Source organism: Hippopotamus amphibius, chromosome 2 (assembly GCF_030028045.1).
Source record: "Hippopotamus amphibius kiboko isolate mHipAmp2 chromosome 2, mHipAmp2.hap2, whole genome shotgun sequence".
Taxonomy (NCBI): Eukaryota; Metazoa; Chordata; class Mammalia; order Artiodactyla; family Hippopotamidae; genus Hippopotamus; species Hippopotamus amphibius.
The window spans coordinates 171,262,791-171,282,291 of record NC_080187.1 but is presented as its reverse complement, the minus strand read 5'-3'; the positions used below and the strand labels follow the sequence as shown (position 1 = coordinate 171,282,291).

The 19,501-nt window shown below is 41.2% G+C and overlaps 1 protein-coding gene across 1 annotated transcript; it reads right to left on the bottom strand.

Annotated features, from left to right (window-relative positions):
* Nucleotides 1–1,384: 1,384 nt before the first annotated feature.
* Nucleotides 1,385–13,090, bottom strand: LOC130844575 (mast cell protease 1A-like). Its single transcript, XM_057720749.1, has 5 exons — nt 13,072–13,090; nt 2,936–3,083; nt 2,326–2,461; nt 1,874–2,131; nt 1,385–1,546 (listed from the first exon to the last, which is right to left on the bottom strand). Exons 1-5 carry the CDS (start codon nt 13,088–13,090, stop codon nt 1,385–1,387), a joined length of 723 nt encoding a protein of 240 aa, XP_057576732.1.
* Nucleotides 13,091–19,501: the final 6,411 nt, after the last annotated feature.

The following is a 19,501-nucleotide window of genomic DNA, read 5'->3' as shown; positions in this document are numbered from 1 at the left end:
AGGACTTACCTGTGGTTCAGTGGTTAAGAATCTGCTTGCCAATGCAGGGGACATGGGTTTGATCCCTGTTCTGGGAAGATCCCACATCCCTTGGAGCAACTAAGCCAGAGTACCACAACTGCTGAGTCTGCACTCTAGAGCCCACGAGCCACAACTACTGAGCCCGCATGCCACAACTACTAAAGCCCGCTCACTCCAGGGCCCTTGTGCCAGAACTAGTGAGATGGCTTGCTGCAACTGCTGAGTCTACTCCTAGAGCCTGTGCTCCACAATAAGAGAAGCCACTGCAATGAGAAGCTCGTGTACCGCAACAAAGGGTAACCCCTGCTCTCCACAACTAGAGAAAGCCTGCACGCAGCAATGAAGACCCAACTCAGCCAGAAAAAAGAAAAAGAAAAGCAGAGATTGTTGAATAAGAGAAGCAAAAATTTACTTGATAAACTAGGCTAGAGACACCTTTGAAATATTAGGATACACTTGAAACAAATAATTTTCATTACTATGAGCCTTCTTTGGAGATAGGTGTATTTACACACACACACATACACTCACACACACACACACACAGGGGAACAATCAAGTTGGGGAGAGGCTGGCTCAGACCAAGAGGGAAGAGTGCTCTCAAGGTCATTTGGGGCTGAAGGAAGATGTGGATTCAACACAAGAGGCTGCAGAGGACCCTTGGCTAAGACACCAAGACAGGGCTGGGACAGGCACTTGAGCTGGACCTGGGAATTCTGAAGCCCTTCCTGAAACTTTCTTGGGCATCTGAGCTCTGGCTGCTCTGATGCGGGGACGGAACACTGCATGGGGTAAGGTAACCTTGCAAAGCTGCCCCCAAGTCTGTTAGTGTAGAGAAGTGACCCCTCAACCCCAGAACTTCTCAGGTGGTCCTCCTTCCACATCTGGATTGTCTTATGTTGCCACATCGGCACTGGGACAGGGTGGGGTAGGGGAGTAGGCATGGATGAGGAGGAGGGCATATGGATGTGATAAGAGTGTCCTGGGAAGAGGGTCGTGTTTTCCTGAGGAGGTGTCTCCCTTTTCTGACGGAGCTCATGGCCAGCCTGGCAGGGGGTGCTGGCACTGGGAGCATGTGCCTGGGGAGAGCAGGCTGTCAGTACAGCAGGAATTTTTATTCCAGAGTTGGGAATGGGGATGTGTGCTGGAGGAGGAAGCGCATAACAGATCAGAAATGGGAACAGATGGTTGCCAGACACAGTAGTGCCTTATGAATGTGTTTTAATGAATAAAGGATGACGCGATTTCTGCTCAAGAGATGAAAGCTTATTAAATTCAAGGCAGCACCCCCTTCCTCCCCTTGACCCAGTGCCATTCTGACGTCCCCCCCAGAGAAGATGGAGGGAGCCATCCCAGGGGCACCTCAGTCTGGTCCCTGCAGGTTGCAGTAGCTCATTATTTTTTGGATCCAGCACAGAAAGCTCGAGATTCTGGTGTACACATTTGGGGGTGTCCCATTTGAGTTTCCAAAGGAGACAATGCCCTGGGCTACACCTTTACACACCAAGGGCCCCCCAGAGTCGCCCTGTGGGCAGAGGGAGGAAGGGAAGAGCTGGACCTTCTTCAGGTCTCATCCTCCCTGCAGCCCCGCGGGTGGGCGGTCTATGTTGGGAGCCCTGCCTGATATTAGGGCCTTGTTGGTCCTGAAATTTCAGCCTGGCCTTGATAATCCCCCTTCTCCTCCCCCAGGAGGTCTCAGCCCATATGTGACTGTGGGACAGTGTCCACCCCCCTGGGAGACAGGGCAGAGACTGGATAGGAGGACAGCCTGGGACACAGGAATATGATTAGTTCCCCCTGCCCCGAGTACTCACACCCCAGGGCTTTGCATGGATAATGCCAGGGATCTCACTTTAAAAGACCTTTTCCTCTTTCTTGGCTTCCCTGCACATATCCGAGTGGTGGTGTTGTAATTTTTGTAGCGAGAGCTGCATTGCTTATCCTTTTGGACTTTAAGCTCTACCTCCTGCAGTTTCTCTGCAGCAGGCATGTTCACGTCCAGCCTCCCCCAGCTGGCCACACTGCACACCATCCCTGGCTTCACCAGCTCCCTCCTCCAGGGCAGCCTGATGGGGTTCACAACGGTGGTCATGTCGGCCTTCCTTGTCAGCTGAAGGTAGAGGAAAGGCATTCTAACCTACCAATGGTCCACAAAGGCTGCAAGGATAGTCATGGGGTTGCCTTCTACATAGCCCTGGGACCACTGAAGTGGTTGTGCCGGAAGGAGGGACAGGAATGAGGTCATTGGGGATGGAAAACCCTGGGATGAAAGTGTGCAGGAAGCAGTGCACCCACGTGCCCTACCTGCAGTAACATGATGTCGTTGACAGACTTATTATGATCATAGTCTGGGTGGGGGATGGCTCTTCTCACGGGGATGACCTGCCAGGTCCTCTCCTGCTTGTTGACATTGTGGGCCCCCAGGGTGACAGTGATGGAGCTGCACAGAGAGCAGAGCGGGAGGTGGAGGCACAGGAGATACAGGCCAGGAGCTGTAAGGAAAGAGCACAGCTTGGGACAGTGTGCAGCTGGAGGGGAGAGAATTCTAGGTGATGGGCCCTGGGGCTGATCATCTCTGTGCTGTGTGCTTCCTGGCGGCCTGGCTGGGTGGCAGTTCCTGGAGTCACTTAGGGTGTGAGTCCTGCACAGAGCTTGACTGTCTCTAAGGAAAACCATGAATTTCTCACAATTACTCTCTGGTCTCCAGGTGTAACATTGGCTTCCTTCCATCCCACCTTTGATCATTGCCTTCCCTCCACACACCACTCACGTTGATCTGTCCTTCTCTCCCCAAAGCTCACCTGTCCTGTGAAGAGCTCTGCTATGTTACCTGGTGGCTCAGGTCTGCAGCCCCTGAGAAGAGGGTCCCTGCAAGGGGTCGACAGAGGTTGGGGGCCAAGGCGCTGCTCCTCACCTTCCTGAGCAGTGAGCTGCAGTCAGCACAAAGTCTTCATGTACAAGGAAACCCCCACATCTTCTAAATTCCTTTGAAGTTTGGATTTGAAGTAAAGCCATGTAGGGACGGGAGTGAGGCTTTGCTTCATGGCCCCTGATGATCTTCCCTGAAAGAAAGATCCAGCCTGCCTGCTGAGCTCACGGAGCCGAAGGCTGTTGGGGGGAGATGGGAGCAGATTTGCTGGTCTTTGAGGGAATTTGAGCTGAGTTCAGAAAGCTCCTGGGGAGGGACCAGGGCCAGGACGTGTGTGAGTGTAGCCCCTGAGCAGGGCTGTGCCAGTGTGGGGTGGGACTGGGCCTCTGGGTGGGGACAGTCACTCAGCTGCCTCCCCAGTGAGGGACAGAAGCCGGGGCATCTCTGCAGGAGGGCTGCCCAGGTCTGAGCTGCTGCTGCTTCCTTCTGGTCTTTTATCCCTGAGTGTCCCCTGTGGTGTTGTGGCCTTTATCGCATGAAGCTTCTCCGAAAGCCTCACAGCCCTGTGTGATCAAGTCCTGGGTCCTGAGTGGAGTGTGAACTTATCGGTCACCACAGAAGCACCCCTAGCTCTTGGCTCATTGCCATCAGAGCAGCAGAAAAGAAGAGAAGCTGCTATAAGGAGGGGTAGTTGGAGATGTTGTAGCCTCCAATAGCAGGTCCCTGAGCCCCAGCAACCTGGGTCTCGTGATGATAGATCGAAGAATGTCTTCATTTCCTTGGTTCTCTTTAGATCACAAAGATGATGGTTTATTGAGGTTGTTTTTTTGTGAGATTGTGGGAAACACTGGTGATAAGATTTCTTTCTTCTGTTGGAGGAGACACGCCATCATGGTCAGACATGGATGCTGAGATCCGTGGTATGGGATGCACAGAATGGTGTGAGGGTGATGCTGACGAAGCTTCCTCCAGTTACTAAAGCACCGAGTGGTTTAAACAACAGCAACATTAATTTTACCCATGAATCTGCATTTTGGTCAGGGCACAGTGTGGATAGCATCCCTCTGCTCCCTTTTGTGTCAGGGAGGCTTGAGTCCTGGAGGATGAATCGTCTGAAATCTCGCTCACACGTGACCAGAGGTTGGTGCTGGGCGTCCACTGGGCACGTTTGGCACCTCAAGTGGTCTCGGTTTGTGGGATGTTTTAACTACTCATGGCACGGTGATTGGCGTCCCCAGAGTGAGCATTTAAAAAACGAGCGAGGCAGGAGCTGGGTTCCTTTAATTACCTAGACTTTGATGTCGTATGGCATCTATTCTACCATATTCCTCTACCTTGAGGCAATCAAGAGCCCCCACCAGCTTAAAAAGGAGGGGCCATAGACCCCACTTCCCAGCAGGAGGTGTATTGCAGTCACCTAAGAAGAGCCTGTGGGATGGGAGGTTCACAATGGCAGTCAGAGCAAAGCAGAATCTGCCCCACTGCTTTAGGTGCCTGGAGAGTTGGTCATAGGAGCTGAAACCACTGATCCCTCGAATCCTAGGTCAGAGCCTTTGAGTAGGTTGGAGTCTGCTCTGTCCAATCCACATGTACTGAGAATGAAAGAAGGTTCTCTGTCCCCCAGGTGACCCTTTTTAATGAATTACTGATATCATGTGAAGTGAGAATGGATGCCAGGGAGCCAAAGCAGAATTCCCACACCTCTATCTAGAGAATTGCATTCTGATGTGCCTGTACCATTTGTAAACAAAGTATCCTGATCATGTCCCTGTAATGGAAAAGAAGGAGGGACTTTTGATTCTAAATATCTTGAAGCCAAGTCTGTTAAGAAGCAACAAAACCTTAGTTAAAGAAAGAAGTGGGGAAAGTGGGGTGGGTGGGGTGGGTGGGGGGGAATGAATTTGGAATTCGGGATTGCCATATATACATTACTAATAAGAAAAAAAATATCAAATTGTACACTTTAAATATATGCAGTTTATTGTATGTCCATTGTATCTCAATAAAAGTTTTTTTAAAAAATAAAAGGAGTGGAGGATGATATTTAAAAATTAAAAAAAAAAAAAAAAAAGAAAGCACACAGTACAGATTGAGTCAGGGAAGCCACAATGAACCAGGGTGGGGTGTGGGGTGGGAATGTGTCCACACGAGGCCTCTCTCCTACATGGTCTCGGACACCCTGCGCTGGACAGCCTGGATGAGGTATCAGAATAAACATGAGGCGGTGAGTGGATGCCCAAGTTGGGTGAGGAGGGTGTTCACACAAAGGACTGGCACTAGTAGGTGGTATCAGAGCTCAAGGGGAATTTATGAGCCTTCACAGGGGTGGGGGGAGTCTGGTGGGATGTGTCAGAGCAGGACAAATAGGGTGAGGTGGGCATTGGTTTGAAGGGGCTGCCTGATATGGATCAGCAGAGCCTGGGTTGGGGAAGCAGGGGACACACTTGGAGAAGATGGGTGAGAGATCTGTTATATAAATCTTTGTGGGGAGTAATCAAATAAGTCAACATATTAAGGCTAATGAGCCAGGTTTCTCACTGTCTGAGGATTAGATGGTATTGGTGGCATCAGTGTTAATTTTCTGTGTTTGATCGTTGGACTGTGGTTATTTAAGCATATCCTTGTTTGTAGGAATTATTCTCTAGAGTATTTGAGAAATGAAGGAACACCATGTCAGTAACTTTATTTGCAAATGTTTCTGGAAAACAAAAGTTTTTATATTGCAATTGCACCTTTTGTATAAGCTGGAGATTGTTTCCAAATTAAAAGGAAATCTGTACCTTTTTCATATATAAATAATAACCAGTATGAAGATATAATTGAAAAGTAAATCTGTTGCAGTAGCAACAAAAAGAGATGAGAGGCTCTGGAAAAACTTAACCAGAATTGTGAAAAACATATTTGTGCAATTTGTTAAAGTACTTCTGTAAAACACAAAAATGGACTTTACAATCATCAAGATATTCTTAGCTCTTTGATGATGAAACTACACCAACATAATACTGATTCTCCCAAAGCTAATATGGAAATGTGATTATAAAAAAAATACGTATATGGGACTTCCTAGGTGGTGCAGTGGTTAAGAATCCACCTGCCAATGCAGGGGACACAGGTTCGATCCCTGCTCCAGGAAGATACCACAATCCATGTAGCAACTAAGCCGTGTGCCACAATTATTGAGCCTGTGCTCTAGAGCCCTTGAGCCACAACTGTTGAGCCCATGTGCTGCAACTGCTGAAGCCCAGGTGCCTAGAGCTCATGCTCCGCAGCAAGAGAAGGCACCAAAATGAGGAGCCCACACACCACAATGAAGTGTAGCCCCCACTCGTGACAACTAGAGAAAGCCTGTGTGCAGCAACAAAGACCCAATGCAGCCAATAAACAAATTAATTTTTTAAAAAAGAATTGGTACAGTGTTATTAAAAACAATAAAACAAATATCATATGCTAACTGATATATGTGGAATCTAAAAAAAATGGTACTGATGAACCCAGTGACAGGGCAAGAAGAAAGATGCAAGTGTAGAGAATGGACTTGAGGACACGGGGCAGGGGGTGAGGGGGGTGGCGAAGGGGAAGCCGGGACGAAGTGAGAGAGTAGCATTGACATATACACTACCAAATGTAAAATAGATAGCTAGTGGGAAGCTGCTGCATAACACAGCAAGGTCAATGCAATGATGGACGATGACTTAGAGGGCTGGGATAGGGAAGGTGGAAAGGAGTCTGGGAGAGGGAGGGGATATATGTATGGATGCAAATGATTTACTTTGTTTTGCAGCAAAAACTGGCACAACAGTGTAAAGCAATTATATTCCAATAAAGAGCTTAAAAAAGAAAAAAACCTAATAATAATAATAATATGTATAACGTGATTAAAAAAAACCAACTAAATTTTTCTCCTGGTGTTACACAAGTTCTACAAAAAAAATCTGAATTTTATGTGGAAAATAAGCATGAAAGAATCATGAGGGACTTTAATCCATTTTGAGTTTATTTTGTATACGGTGTTAGGGAGTGTTCTAATTTCATTCGTTTACATGTAGCTGTTCAGTTTTCCCAGCACAACTTATTGAAGAGACTGTCTTTTTTCCATTGTATATCCTTGCCTCCTTTATCATAGATTAGTTGACCATAGTTTATCTCTGGGCTTTCTATCCTGTTCCATTGGTCTATATTTCTGTTTTTGTGCCAGTGCCATATTGTCTTGATTACTGTAGCTTTGTAGTATAGTCTGAAGTCAGGAAGTCTGATTCCTCCAGCTCCGTTTTTTTCCCCTTAAGATTGCTTTCACTATTCAGGGTCTTTTGTGTCTCCATACAAATTTTAGGATTTTTGGTTCTAGTTCTGTAAAAAATGCAAATTGGTAAGGACAGACACTATAAAACTCCTAGAGGAAAACATAGGAAGAACACTCTTTGACATAAATCACAGCAAGATCTCTTTGACCCACCTCCTAGAGTAGTGAAAATAAAAACAAAAATAAATAAATTGGACCTAATGAAACTTAAAAGCTTTTGCACAGCAAAGGAAACTATAAACAATATGAAAAAACAACCCTCAGAATGGGAGAAAATATTTGCAAATGGATCAACAGACAAAAAATTAATCTCCCAAATATATAAACAGTTCATGCAGCTCAATATCAAAACAAAACAAACAACCCAATTAAAAAATGGGCAGAAGGCCTAAATAGGCATTTCTCCAAAGAAGACATACAGATGGCCAAGAGACACATGAAAAAATGCTCAACAGCACTAATTATTAGAGAAATGCAAATCAAAACTACAGTGGGTTGCCTTTTAACAAGTTCTCTGGGATACCTTTATTTTTATTACTATTATTACTGATATATGATTATGGTCAAAGGCTTTTCCCCTCAAAGAATGTCTAGACAAATAACAGCGTAAGTTCCTGACACCTTTCGTGGTGCTGTATGCTCTTGCTCATGGTGTGCTGTTGGTGTGGATTCATTCCATTTGGTGGGTCCTGCCACATGAGGGTCAGTCACCTGCACTGGCTTGTGGGTGTGACTGATAGCAGCCCTTAGCCACTGAATCCTTTCCTGCAAGTTTGTTTTAACTAAAATAGAACTGCAGAAGTGGTTCATTTAGCAGCAAAATGTCAGTGTGTCATTTTGCTTTGGATGATCCTTGGCAGTTTGAAAGCTAGGGGAAAGATGGTTTGTGAAACTTGTCTTGTGGAGATTGAACACCTTACCTAAGATTTGGGCAGAAAGCTTAAATGCATCTGCTGTCAATCAAATACCAGGTCTGTCTGTGTGGCCTCTGTCGTGGCTGTTCTTGACGTTAGAGATTCTGTAGTGTCAAGGCCGTGCCATGAGTGGTTTGTGTGATGCTCATTTTTGCCTTCAGGAAGGCTGTGTCTTGTTGTGCTGGTGGATGGTAACCTCGTGAACCATGTAGATATAGCACCCCAGTTCTCTCCAGCATGCCCAGTGCCTCACCAAGGGCAGCCAGGGGTGAGCTTCTCCATGCAGTGAGTACCCGTGTCTTAGATGTTCCTTGTGTGCTTGAAACAAGTGTCATGCTACAGATCTGTCACCTGTTCTCCTGGTGGCTCTTGTAAGGGATTCTGCATGTGAATCTCAAGGCTGAGCCCAACTCCCCGAGCCCAAGTGAACACGTATGGCCCAGAGAGTGAGTTGTCCAGTGTGTACTGCATGAACAGGACACAGTGACTTTAGACTGAAAAACAAAGTCCTTTGGAGGTATCCTAAGGGTTGGGTCAGTTGAAATGTTTCTGGCATTACTTAATGACTTGCATTGTGGTTTTTCTGCAAGTACCTGTAGCAACTTTTAATACCACATGATCTGTCACTCACTAGATGAATGTGACGTGTAATTTATCATCATTATTTTAATCATTGTTCCATTTATTGCCTTTAGGATTGAAGGAAGGGGAAGGGGTCTTTTTGTTGTCGTTCTTCCTTTTTTCCCCCCCATTCTTTTTTCTTCTGGTGGCTTAAACCACACTTCCTGACACCGTAACTGACTATGCTCCCCAGCCGAGTATTTCAGGCTTCGTTTAGGCTCATGTTTCAGATCTGCATGCATTGCTTGCATTTTCCTGGTATCGGAATGTTGGTTCCTTGTTCTAGGAATACAACATTAATTTCCAAAATTATCATGGGACTTGTGACAACACAAGGCATGAATCTCTGTATAAAATGTATTGGCCTTCCTCATTGACCTGCTATAGTATTATTGTGTCGTGTGTGTGCGTGTGTGATGTCTGCTGCTACGTAAAGTTTCAAAGGAAAACCTTAAAAGCAGACCATCCTTTTTTACATGCCCTACTCTAAGTAGAATGTTCAGTAACTCACTAAAATTGCCTGTTAAATATATTTAGGTTTTTTGTTTTCTATCTTTGTTTTTATTTGTTTTCAGTTTCTGTTTGTTTGCTTACCTGTACTGTTTTAGTGGTTGTAGGATAAAAATGCACTGGTGAAGCAAATGTTAGTGCCAACAGAAGGTGATTTTCCAGTTGTGTATGTCATGCAGCATTTGAAGGGACTGTGCAATCTTAAAACAATCACAGTTGTTTCTAAACCACATTTCATTTCTATTGTTTTTATGTGCCAAACCCCAAAGTGTATTGGGCTTGAATCTCTGAACACTGTGGACCCATTAGAAGACTGTTTTGATTGTCACAAATTGTAGTGCCTGAAAACATTCTTAAGCTGATTGTCTTAAAAAAAAAAAAAAGAAAGTTCTCCAAAGACAAAACAGGAACAATTATTATAACAGAAAATAATTATGGTCGAAATGTCTGTGGTTCCTTGGAAATGCTGCGCTTTTTGTATTTTCCATCACTAGTGCAGTTCGAACGAATGTGTATAGTTCAGAGGTCTTCGTGTTCGCATTTTAAAATTAGGTAAATGGCCTCATCTTTCAAGCTTGAATTCATTTTTAATTTTCATTTCATTTTATACAATGTGTAGACAGTTCCCTGTTCTCTGCATTTAGAAGTATAAACAATATAAATCTGTTAATTCTGTAAGTAATTTTTATAATTATGATGTAACTCTATCCTATCCTTAAAACATTTAAAATAAACCCTTTATGTGCAAAAAACCCCCCCCAAAACCCAAAAAACCAAAAAAACCCCACTGCAATGAGGTACCACCTCACACTGGTTAGAATGGGTATCATCAGAAAGTTTACAAACAATAAATGCTGGAGAGGGTGTGGAGAAAAGGGAACCCTCTTGCACTATTGGTGGGAATGTAAATTGATACAGCCACTGTGGAGAACAGTATGGAGGTTCCTTTGGAGAACAGTATGGATGTTCCTTGAAAAACTAAAAATAGAGCTACCATATGACCCAGCAATCCCACTGCTGGGCATATACCCAGAGAAAACCATAATTCAGAAAGACACAATGACCCCATTGTTCATTGCAGTACTATTTACAATAGCCAGGTCATGGAAGCAACCTAAATGTCCATCAACAGATGAATGGATAAAGAAGATATGGTACATATATACAATGAAATATTACTCAGCCATAAAAAGGAATGAAATTGGGACGTTTGTAGAGACATGGATGGATCTAGAGACTGTCAAACAGAGTGAAGTAAGTCAGAAAGAGAAAAACAAATATCGTATGTTAGTGTATATATGAGGAATATAGAAAGATGGTACAGATCAACTAGTTTGCAAGGCAGAAACAGAGACACATATGTAGAGGACAAACATATGGACACCAAGGAGGGGAGGGGAGGGGGCTTGGGGTGGGATGAACTAGGGGATTGGGATTGCCATATATATATTACTAATAAGAAAAAAATTATCCAATTGTACACTTTAAATATATGCAGTTTATTGTATGTCAATTATATCTCAGAGTTCTTTAGAAAAAAAAGAATCACTAAGGAAATTATTTCAAAAGGAAAAAGGAATAGAAATGCAGATGGTTAGCCTATCAGATCTTAAAAACTCCTATGAAAGTTCTTCCCGGAAGACAGTGTGGTGCTGAATCTTGAACAGACAGAAAGACTAGTGGAACAGAATGGAAAAATTCAGAAACATTCACAAGTATATATGGAAATGTAGTTTATAATAAGATAGCATTTCAAATCATAAGGAAAAAGATGGACCCTTAATAGATGATTTAGGAACAACTAGGTAGTCATTTGTTAAGAGGTTAAGTTGGAGTAATATTTTACAGAAACCACAAGAAGAAATATCTATTAGGTAGATATTTCTGTACTGAAATATAAAACAGTAAAACCACATGTGCCCTAGAAATAAACACGAGTAATTCCTTATAAAGTGAGAATGAGGAAAGCCTTTCTAGCAATAACTCTAATATAAATTAGTAAATAAGGAAAAATATATCATGACTAATTGGGGTTTATCCTAGAAGTGGATAGCTTTTTATTCAAAAACCCAATTTCTGAAACACAACACACTGATTGATGAAAGGAGAAATACCATATTATTATTAAATTGAAGCAAAACAAAATAAGCACTTGCTAAAGTTGACCCTCATTAATTAACATTCTAGCAAAAATCCTAGCAAATTAGAAATAAAAAAGTCTTTAATCAGATAAATTGTCTCCATAAAAATCCCCCAGCAATCATTATATTAATGGTGAAACACACAGTGTTTTGTTTGAGAGCAAAACAATACAGGACACATGGATAGCCACTTCTCCTCAGTATTATATTAGGGATTTTACCTTGTGCAGTTAAGCAGGAAATAGAAGTGAAAGGCATAAGGTTAGGAAAAGAGGAAATAAAACTCTGAATATTTGAGATATTATAGTGTACATAGAGAATGCCCAAGAACCTACAGATCAATTATTACAATTAATAAGACACTTGGACAAATTTGCTGGGCACAAAATCAATTTAAACATTAATCATATTTTGATATATATTGTAATACTGTTGGAAAATCAAATGTTGAAAAATTTAACATTTAAATCATGAAAATTATCAAATAAATATAAATCTGTAAAAAGATGTGCAAGACCTCTTTGGTGAATACTATAAAATTATATGTAAGAGACACATAAAAAGACCTAAACACAGAGATATTCCATGTTCATGTTTGGAAGAGAAAATGTTTTTAAAATGTCAGTTCTCCAAAAAGTGATCTATAGATTCATTGCACCCAATTAAGTTCATAGAACTTAACTGATTCTAGATAGATGTGAAAAAACTAATGGCCAACATTAGCCAAGACAGTCTTGAAGAATGAGAATAAGATGGAAGGTCTTGCATTAGCAAATGAAGTCATAGTAATGAAGACAGTGTGGAATTGATGGGGGCATAGAGACATAGCCTAATGGACAAAAATTACAGATCCCACCCACGTTTGGACACAGATACACACATATGGAACACTTTGTGATGGAGGTTTTATAGCAGAGGGTGGTGAAAAGACTATTTTCTCTTTTCGCCACAATAAGTGGTGCTAGGACAATTTATGACTCCATGGAGTCCTATAAGAGCACATTTCTACATGGAAAAAAAAAAAACTCAACCCTTATTTCACACCATGTCCAATTATCCATTTAGGTGGATTATGGATCCAAGTGTGAATAAATATTTGAAAATATAATGTAACAATATCTTCATGATAGGTAAATATTTTAAATACTGTACATAAAATATTCATCATTAATAAAAGCATTGATACTTTGACATTAAAATGGAGAGAAAAACCAGAGGTTAGGGATTAGAGAGAACATTTGGGTGGAGAGGGGATGTATGACAGTAGAGAGAGGTATGTGTGCTTTTATTTTGTATTTTAATGAAAGAAAGTGTGACATTTGAATAAATAAGACTGTGATATGCTTCACAATATCCATAGCTAGTTACATCTACTTGGGACTGTTTTATTACATTTCTGTCAGTTATAATTTTTTTCTTCTCTGGGATGTTGGGACATTAGGTCGGATGTTCTCCACCTCCCCCGGGCTCCAGACAACACCAACAATCCAAATCTTCTGGGCATACAGTTGCCCGATGGCGCTGGGTCACTTCCTCTTCCCTTGTTTTGTTGCTTCTTTGGTCAAAAACCAACATAGTTGGTCTTGGCTTTGTAGGAGAGCAGTGTACTCCCGAGGCATTCTTGACATCCTCAGGGCTGCCTTAACATCACTCTTAGAAGGGTGTTTTAGAGCACCTTGGGGAATATCTACTTACGAACTTGTGTTAGCCCCATCGTCTTCCCACCCGCATGAAAAGGAAGACAAACGAAATGGACACGCAACACTCCAAAGTCTATGAGATGCAGCAAAAGCAGTTCTAAGAGGGAATTTTAATGCAATACAGGCCTTCCCCAAGAAACAAGAAACATCTCAAATAAGCAAAGGAACCTATCATCTGAAGGCATTCAGAAAGGCAGAAGTAACAAAACCCAAAGCCAGCAGAGGGAAGAAAATAATACAGATCAGAGAGGAAATTAATAAGATGGAGACAATATATAATAGAAAAAAATCAATGAAACCGAGAGCTGATTTTTTTGAAGGGATAAACAAAATTAATAAATCTTTAGCCACACTACCAAGAGGAAAAGAGAGAGGACCCAAGTAAAGAAAGTAAGAAATGAAAGAAGAGAAATAATGACTGACATCACAAAGATACAAAAAATCATGGGAATGCTACAAAGGTTTATATGCTACCAAACTGGTCAATCTAGAAGAAATGGACACATTTCTAGAAAGATACAACCTGCCAAATCTTCGTCAAAAAGAAACACATAATTTGAACAGACTGATCACTAGTAGTGAAATTGAATATCTAATTAAAAAATCTTCCAACAAAAAAAAGTCCAGGACCAGATGACTTCACAGGGGAATTCTACCAAACATATAAGTAAGAGGTTATACCTATCCTTCTTAAACTATTCCAAAAAAATTAAAGGTAGACTGCCAAATTCATTGTATGAGGGCTCAGTTACCCTGACACCAAAACTAGACAAAGGTGCTACAAAAAAAGAAAATGATAGGCCAATATCTTTGATGAATATAGATGCAAAAATCCTCAAAAAATTTAGCAAACCAAATCCAACAATGTATAAGAAGGATCATACAGTGTGATCAAGTTGAATTTATTCCAGGACACAAACATAATTCAACATTCACAAACCTATCAGTGTGATACACCACATTAACAGAAGGACAGATAAAAAGGATACATGATCATCTCAATAGTTGCAGGTAAAGCACTTGACAAAATTCAACATCCCCTCATGGTAAAAACTCTTAGCAAAGTGGGTATACAGGGAACATATCTCAACATAATAAAGGCCATTTATGACAGACTCACAGTCAAGGATGCCCACTTCTATTTAACACAGTATTGGAAGCATCAGCCACAGCATCAGACAAGAAAAAAAAATGAGGCATCAAACGGGAAGTGAAGAAGTAAAATTGCAGGTGACGTGATGCTTTCTATAGAAAACCCTAAAGTCTCCACCCCAAAACTATTAGAACTAATAAATGAATTCAGCATAGTCGCAGGATGCAAGATTAATATATGGAAATCTATTGCTTTTCTACATGCTAATAATTAACTACGAGAAAGCAAAAACTAATAAAACAATCCTGTTTAAAATTGCAACAGAAAAATAAAATTAAGGAATAAATTTAACCAAGGAGGTAAAAGACCTACCTATAGAAAACTATAAAACATTGATGAGGAAATTGGGGATGATACAAAGGAATGGAAAGATATCTGGTGCTCTTAGATTGAAAGAGTTAATATTGTTAAAATATCCTTACTACCCAATCTACAGGCTTAATGTGATCCCTATCAAAATACCCATGACATTTTTCACAGAACTAGAGAAAATAATCCTAATATATATCTGGAACCACAAGAGACTCCAAATTGCCAAAGCAATCTTGACAAAAAAGAACAAAGCTGGAGTTATGCTTCCTGACTTCAGACTGTTACTGCACAGCTACAGTAATCCAAACAGCATGTTATTGGCATACAAACAGGCACATAGATCAACAGAACAGAATAAAGAGGCCACGCAAATACAGTCCATTTACTCTAGGAAATAAACCCATGCACCTATGGTCCATTAATCTATGACAAAAGAGGCAAGACTCTACGATGGAGAAAGACCACCTCTTCAACAAGTGGTGCTGGGAAAACTGGACAGCTACATGTAAAACAACTGGATTAGAGACTTCCTCACATCATACACAAAAATAAACTCAAAATAGTTTAAAGACCTAAATGTAAGACCTGAAACCATAAACCTCCTAAAAGAGAACATACGCAGAACACTGCCTATTGTAACAATATTTTTTTGGATTTATTTCCTGAGACAAAAGAAATAGAAGTGAAAATAAACAAATGGGACTTAATTAAACATAAAAGCAAAGGAAACAAAAGAAACCAAAGAAAAGGCAACCTATGGAATGGAAGAAAATATTTGCAAATGATATGACTGACTTGGGGTTAATATCCAAAATATATAAACAGCTTATCCAACTCGATATGAAAAAAACAACCCAACCAACAAATGGGCAGAAGACCTGAATAGACATTTTTTTCCCAAAGAAGACATATAAATGGCTAACTCACACTTGAAAAGATGCACAATATCACTAATTATTATAGAAATTCAAATCAGAACCACTCTGAGATATCACCTCATACCTGTCAGAATGGCTATCATCAAAAAGACCACAAATAACAAATGCTGGAGAGGATGCCGAGAAAAGGGAACCCTTGTACACTGTTGGTGGGAATGTAAGCTGGTGCAGCCACTGTGGGAGACATATGGAGGTCCCTCAAAAAGCTAAAAATAGAACTTCCATATGATCCAGTGATTCTGCTCCTGGGTGTACATCCAGAAAAAACAAAAATAGTAATTGAAAAGATACATGCATCCCAGTGTTCATAATAGCACTATTTACAGTAGCCAAGATAAGGAAGCAGCCCAGGTGCCAATTAACGAATGGATGGAGATGTGGCACACATATACAATGGAATAGTACTTGGCCATAAAAAAGAATGAAATTCTGCCATTTGCAGCAATGTAGATGGCCCTAGAGAATATTATGATTAGTGAAATAAGTTAGAAGACAACTACTGTATGATATCACTTATATGTGGAATCTAAAAAATAATACAAACATATGAATATGCAAAGGGGAAACAGACTCACAGATATAGAAAACAAACTAGTGGTTACCAGAGGAGGGAAGGAAGAGGGGAGGAGCATTAGGGGTATGTGATTAAGGGATACAAACTACTGTGTATAAAATAGATAAGCAACAAAGATGTATTGTACAGCACAGGGAATTACAGCCCTTATCTTGTAATAACATTTAATGGACTATAATCTGTAAAATACTGAGTCACTATGCTATATACCTAAACAAATATAATAATGTAAATCAACCATACTTCAATAAAAAGACATAAATTAAAAAAATCTAAAAGCAAAAACAAATAAATGAAAATTTATCTAATTAAATCTGATTTTCCTATAAAACAATAAGGAGAAAATAAAATTTAGGGCCAGTGATCCTTCTGAACAGCAAACACTATTAAGCTCTGTCATAGTGAAGATCTGGCAGCTTAGTGAAACCAGTTTCCTTTTCTTCCAGGCCACATAGGTGAACTGCACTGTCCAGTCTCCCTTGAGGGTAGGTGTGGCTCTGTCACTGTCACTACAAACGGAATGTGAATGAAACACGGTGAGCCTGTTCCAGAGCTGGGCTGTAACAACTCCTATGCCTGACCATCTAGTTTCTTCCCTTTCTAGTTTGACACAGATGAACACAGGGTACTTGGAAGCGTCTTTAGGGGACTGAGACTGGGTCCCTTAATCTTGGGCTGACCATGTAATTTATTGACCAAACTGGGACATTTGAGAGTGGAAGGAGGCAGTGCTCACCAGAAATACTCACTTTGGACTGTGCCTGAACTAGAAGTAGACTTCTGTTGTGCTAACCATGACATGCTAAGGTCAATCTGTTTAGAGCAGTCAGGTTAGTTATTAACTAAAACATGTGCCACCTTACATAAGCTGTCTTTTTCTAACATGGTATTTTTTTAAATAAAATTATTTTATATGATAAATTTTAAATAGTAAATAAAAACAGAAAGAAGGAAAATGTCAGCCTTAATCTCACCATCTAACTGATCACTGTGAACAGATATATTTCCATCCAGATTTTTTACATGTGTATTTTTTATAGATGTGATTACAGTACATTCAGTTTTGAATCCTATAGTTCATTCAACATTTTCTTCATTTTCTTAAAATATATTAGAATCATTTTTGAATCTTTCATATTTAATAAACAGGCAAGTGCATTATATAAATCATACATAAATGTTGTAGAAAAATTAGATAAATGTATGTGCAGGAAAAAAAAATGCCTAAAAGGAAAATGTATGTTTAAACAAAAATTGACTGTTGTATATGCTGCTCTTAAGCTGCCTTTGATTTCAGTCTAGTGAACATTGTTTCATGTGGAATTGTAATTCTGTATTATGACTTTAAAATTTCCATAGTGTTGAAAGCTATGAAACTTTAAAAAAGCAAATTGCCAGTTAGTGCTGGATTAATTAATATTTCTAAGATTTGACTTGTGTACCTTTCTTAGGCATTACCTTCTCTTCTGTTCTCGGTGTGGTTGATGGCTACATCAGACTCCTTTCTTTCTTTTTTTATTTAAAGGACATTTGTGTACAGGGTGAAAGTGCATTTTCTCAGTGTCTATTCTGACTCGCATTATTATCATTTTTGTCAAACCTTCTCAATTATATAAGCAAAAATTATTAATATTTTAATTTGCATTAATTAATTAGTGAGCTTTCACTTTTCCCAAAATGTGTATTCAGTTTTTTGGTTTGTTTAATGATTTTCCTATTAATGTTCCTATCCTGATTTCTTTCTTTTGTTTTCTTAGCCTAGTTTTCCAGTGCAAAGGATAATGTAGATGGCAACAGCTGCATAATATATAATGTGTATGTTCCATATTTTACCATTCCCCTATTTTGGACATTCTACTGATTTTATTTTGAGGTCTATTATTAAATAATGGTGTGATCAACATCTATATGAATAACTCCCTTAAAATCACACACACACACACACACACACACACACACACACACACACACACACACACACACACACTTTAGACCTTATGTAGGTTAAAGTCCTGGAAATGATATTCATTAGATCAACGAGAGAAATAATAGAAAACATTTTAAGGAAACACGTACCATCAAGGGAAGTCCCACATTCATGATGCTACAGTCATAAGGTAATAGCTTTTCTTCCTAATATATCTCATACTATGTCAAGTGCTTCTATCAGGCATAAGGGGGAAGACTGACCCATCAGGCACTGTCGCTCAAGGCCACACACCCTTGCCCGTGGTGGCAGATATCCTTGGCCACTGTGTCGCGGCTCTGGCTTACACCCTGGGGTTCCATGGAGCTCCTCATGGCTGACTTGCTGGGCTCTCTACATTCCTTTTGTGTGATGGCTTCTCCTAAGAGTGTCCTCATTTACTGCTAGAACCCAAAGTTGTCCCCTGACTTGTGCACATCTTACCCTTCGCTTGCTCACGTCCGTGCATACATTCAGCTCCTTTCCCACCTGTGCCTCTGCCGGCACTGTGAGCTCCAGGGAAGACTTGGCAGGTGGATGTAGGGACTGCCTTGTGTGAAAAGTACGTTTTCGTTTGCTTTGCACCCTAGTTTCCAATGTGCTGAATTTTACTGTTCATATTCATGCGATTTATTTGTTATTCTTTTCAGTAAGGTCCTTCTCTTTTCAATATTGATCTCACGTGATTCAGTGCCTGTCCAGTTATCCTGAATTTGTTGTGTTCTGTCATATCCAATGCACTGGTGGTGCTGTTTGAGGATACAGGACATCTGGGTCACAGTGAACTGTGTTACCCTCTAACTGTGGCATTTCATGGATTTGTGGACTGAGGGTCACGCCTCCACATGTAATATAACTAAAGATCAGGCTGTTCTGGTTGCCTCTTCCTTTCCTCCCTCCCTCCCCTCCGGACACGGACACCACAGAGCACAGGTTGGAAACGCCAGGACCTGTGGGTCTCCAAGCCACTTCCAATTTCACATTGCCCTTCTGGAATCAAATAAGATCATGCATGTGAAACTCTAATGTGCACCCCAGGTAAAATACAGAGAATTTAGTTACTTTCAAGACAAGATTTCTTCCAGATGCCAAATGCAGGCCCATCTGTGCCAAACTGAACTTCCTGGGGGGAAGGAGAGGCACCGGGGGAATTAGGGGAAATTTCTCATCACTGTGACTTTCCTGATGGCAGAGACAAAGCTTGTTATGTCCTGGCACAAAGAGAGAGATCTGCATTAGATCTTGTGATGGATGGCAAAGTGGTACTATCCCACCCAGCAGCCCTGGGTCCCTCTGGCTCACAAGGCTGCCATAACCCGGCTGTCACAGGGAGAGTCAGGGGTCCAAGCCAGGCCAGGCTGAAAGGGGCTGAGGCTGCTGAGTGACTCCCCAGGGCTTGGAGGTCTCTGTGGCCCTGGGGGATGCTGGATTGGACCCAAGGCCTGAACTGGCCCTACCCCGGTGGGAGGTGGGTACTGGCTC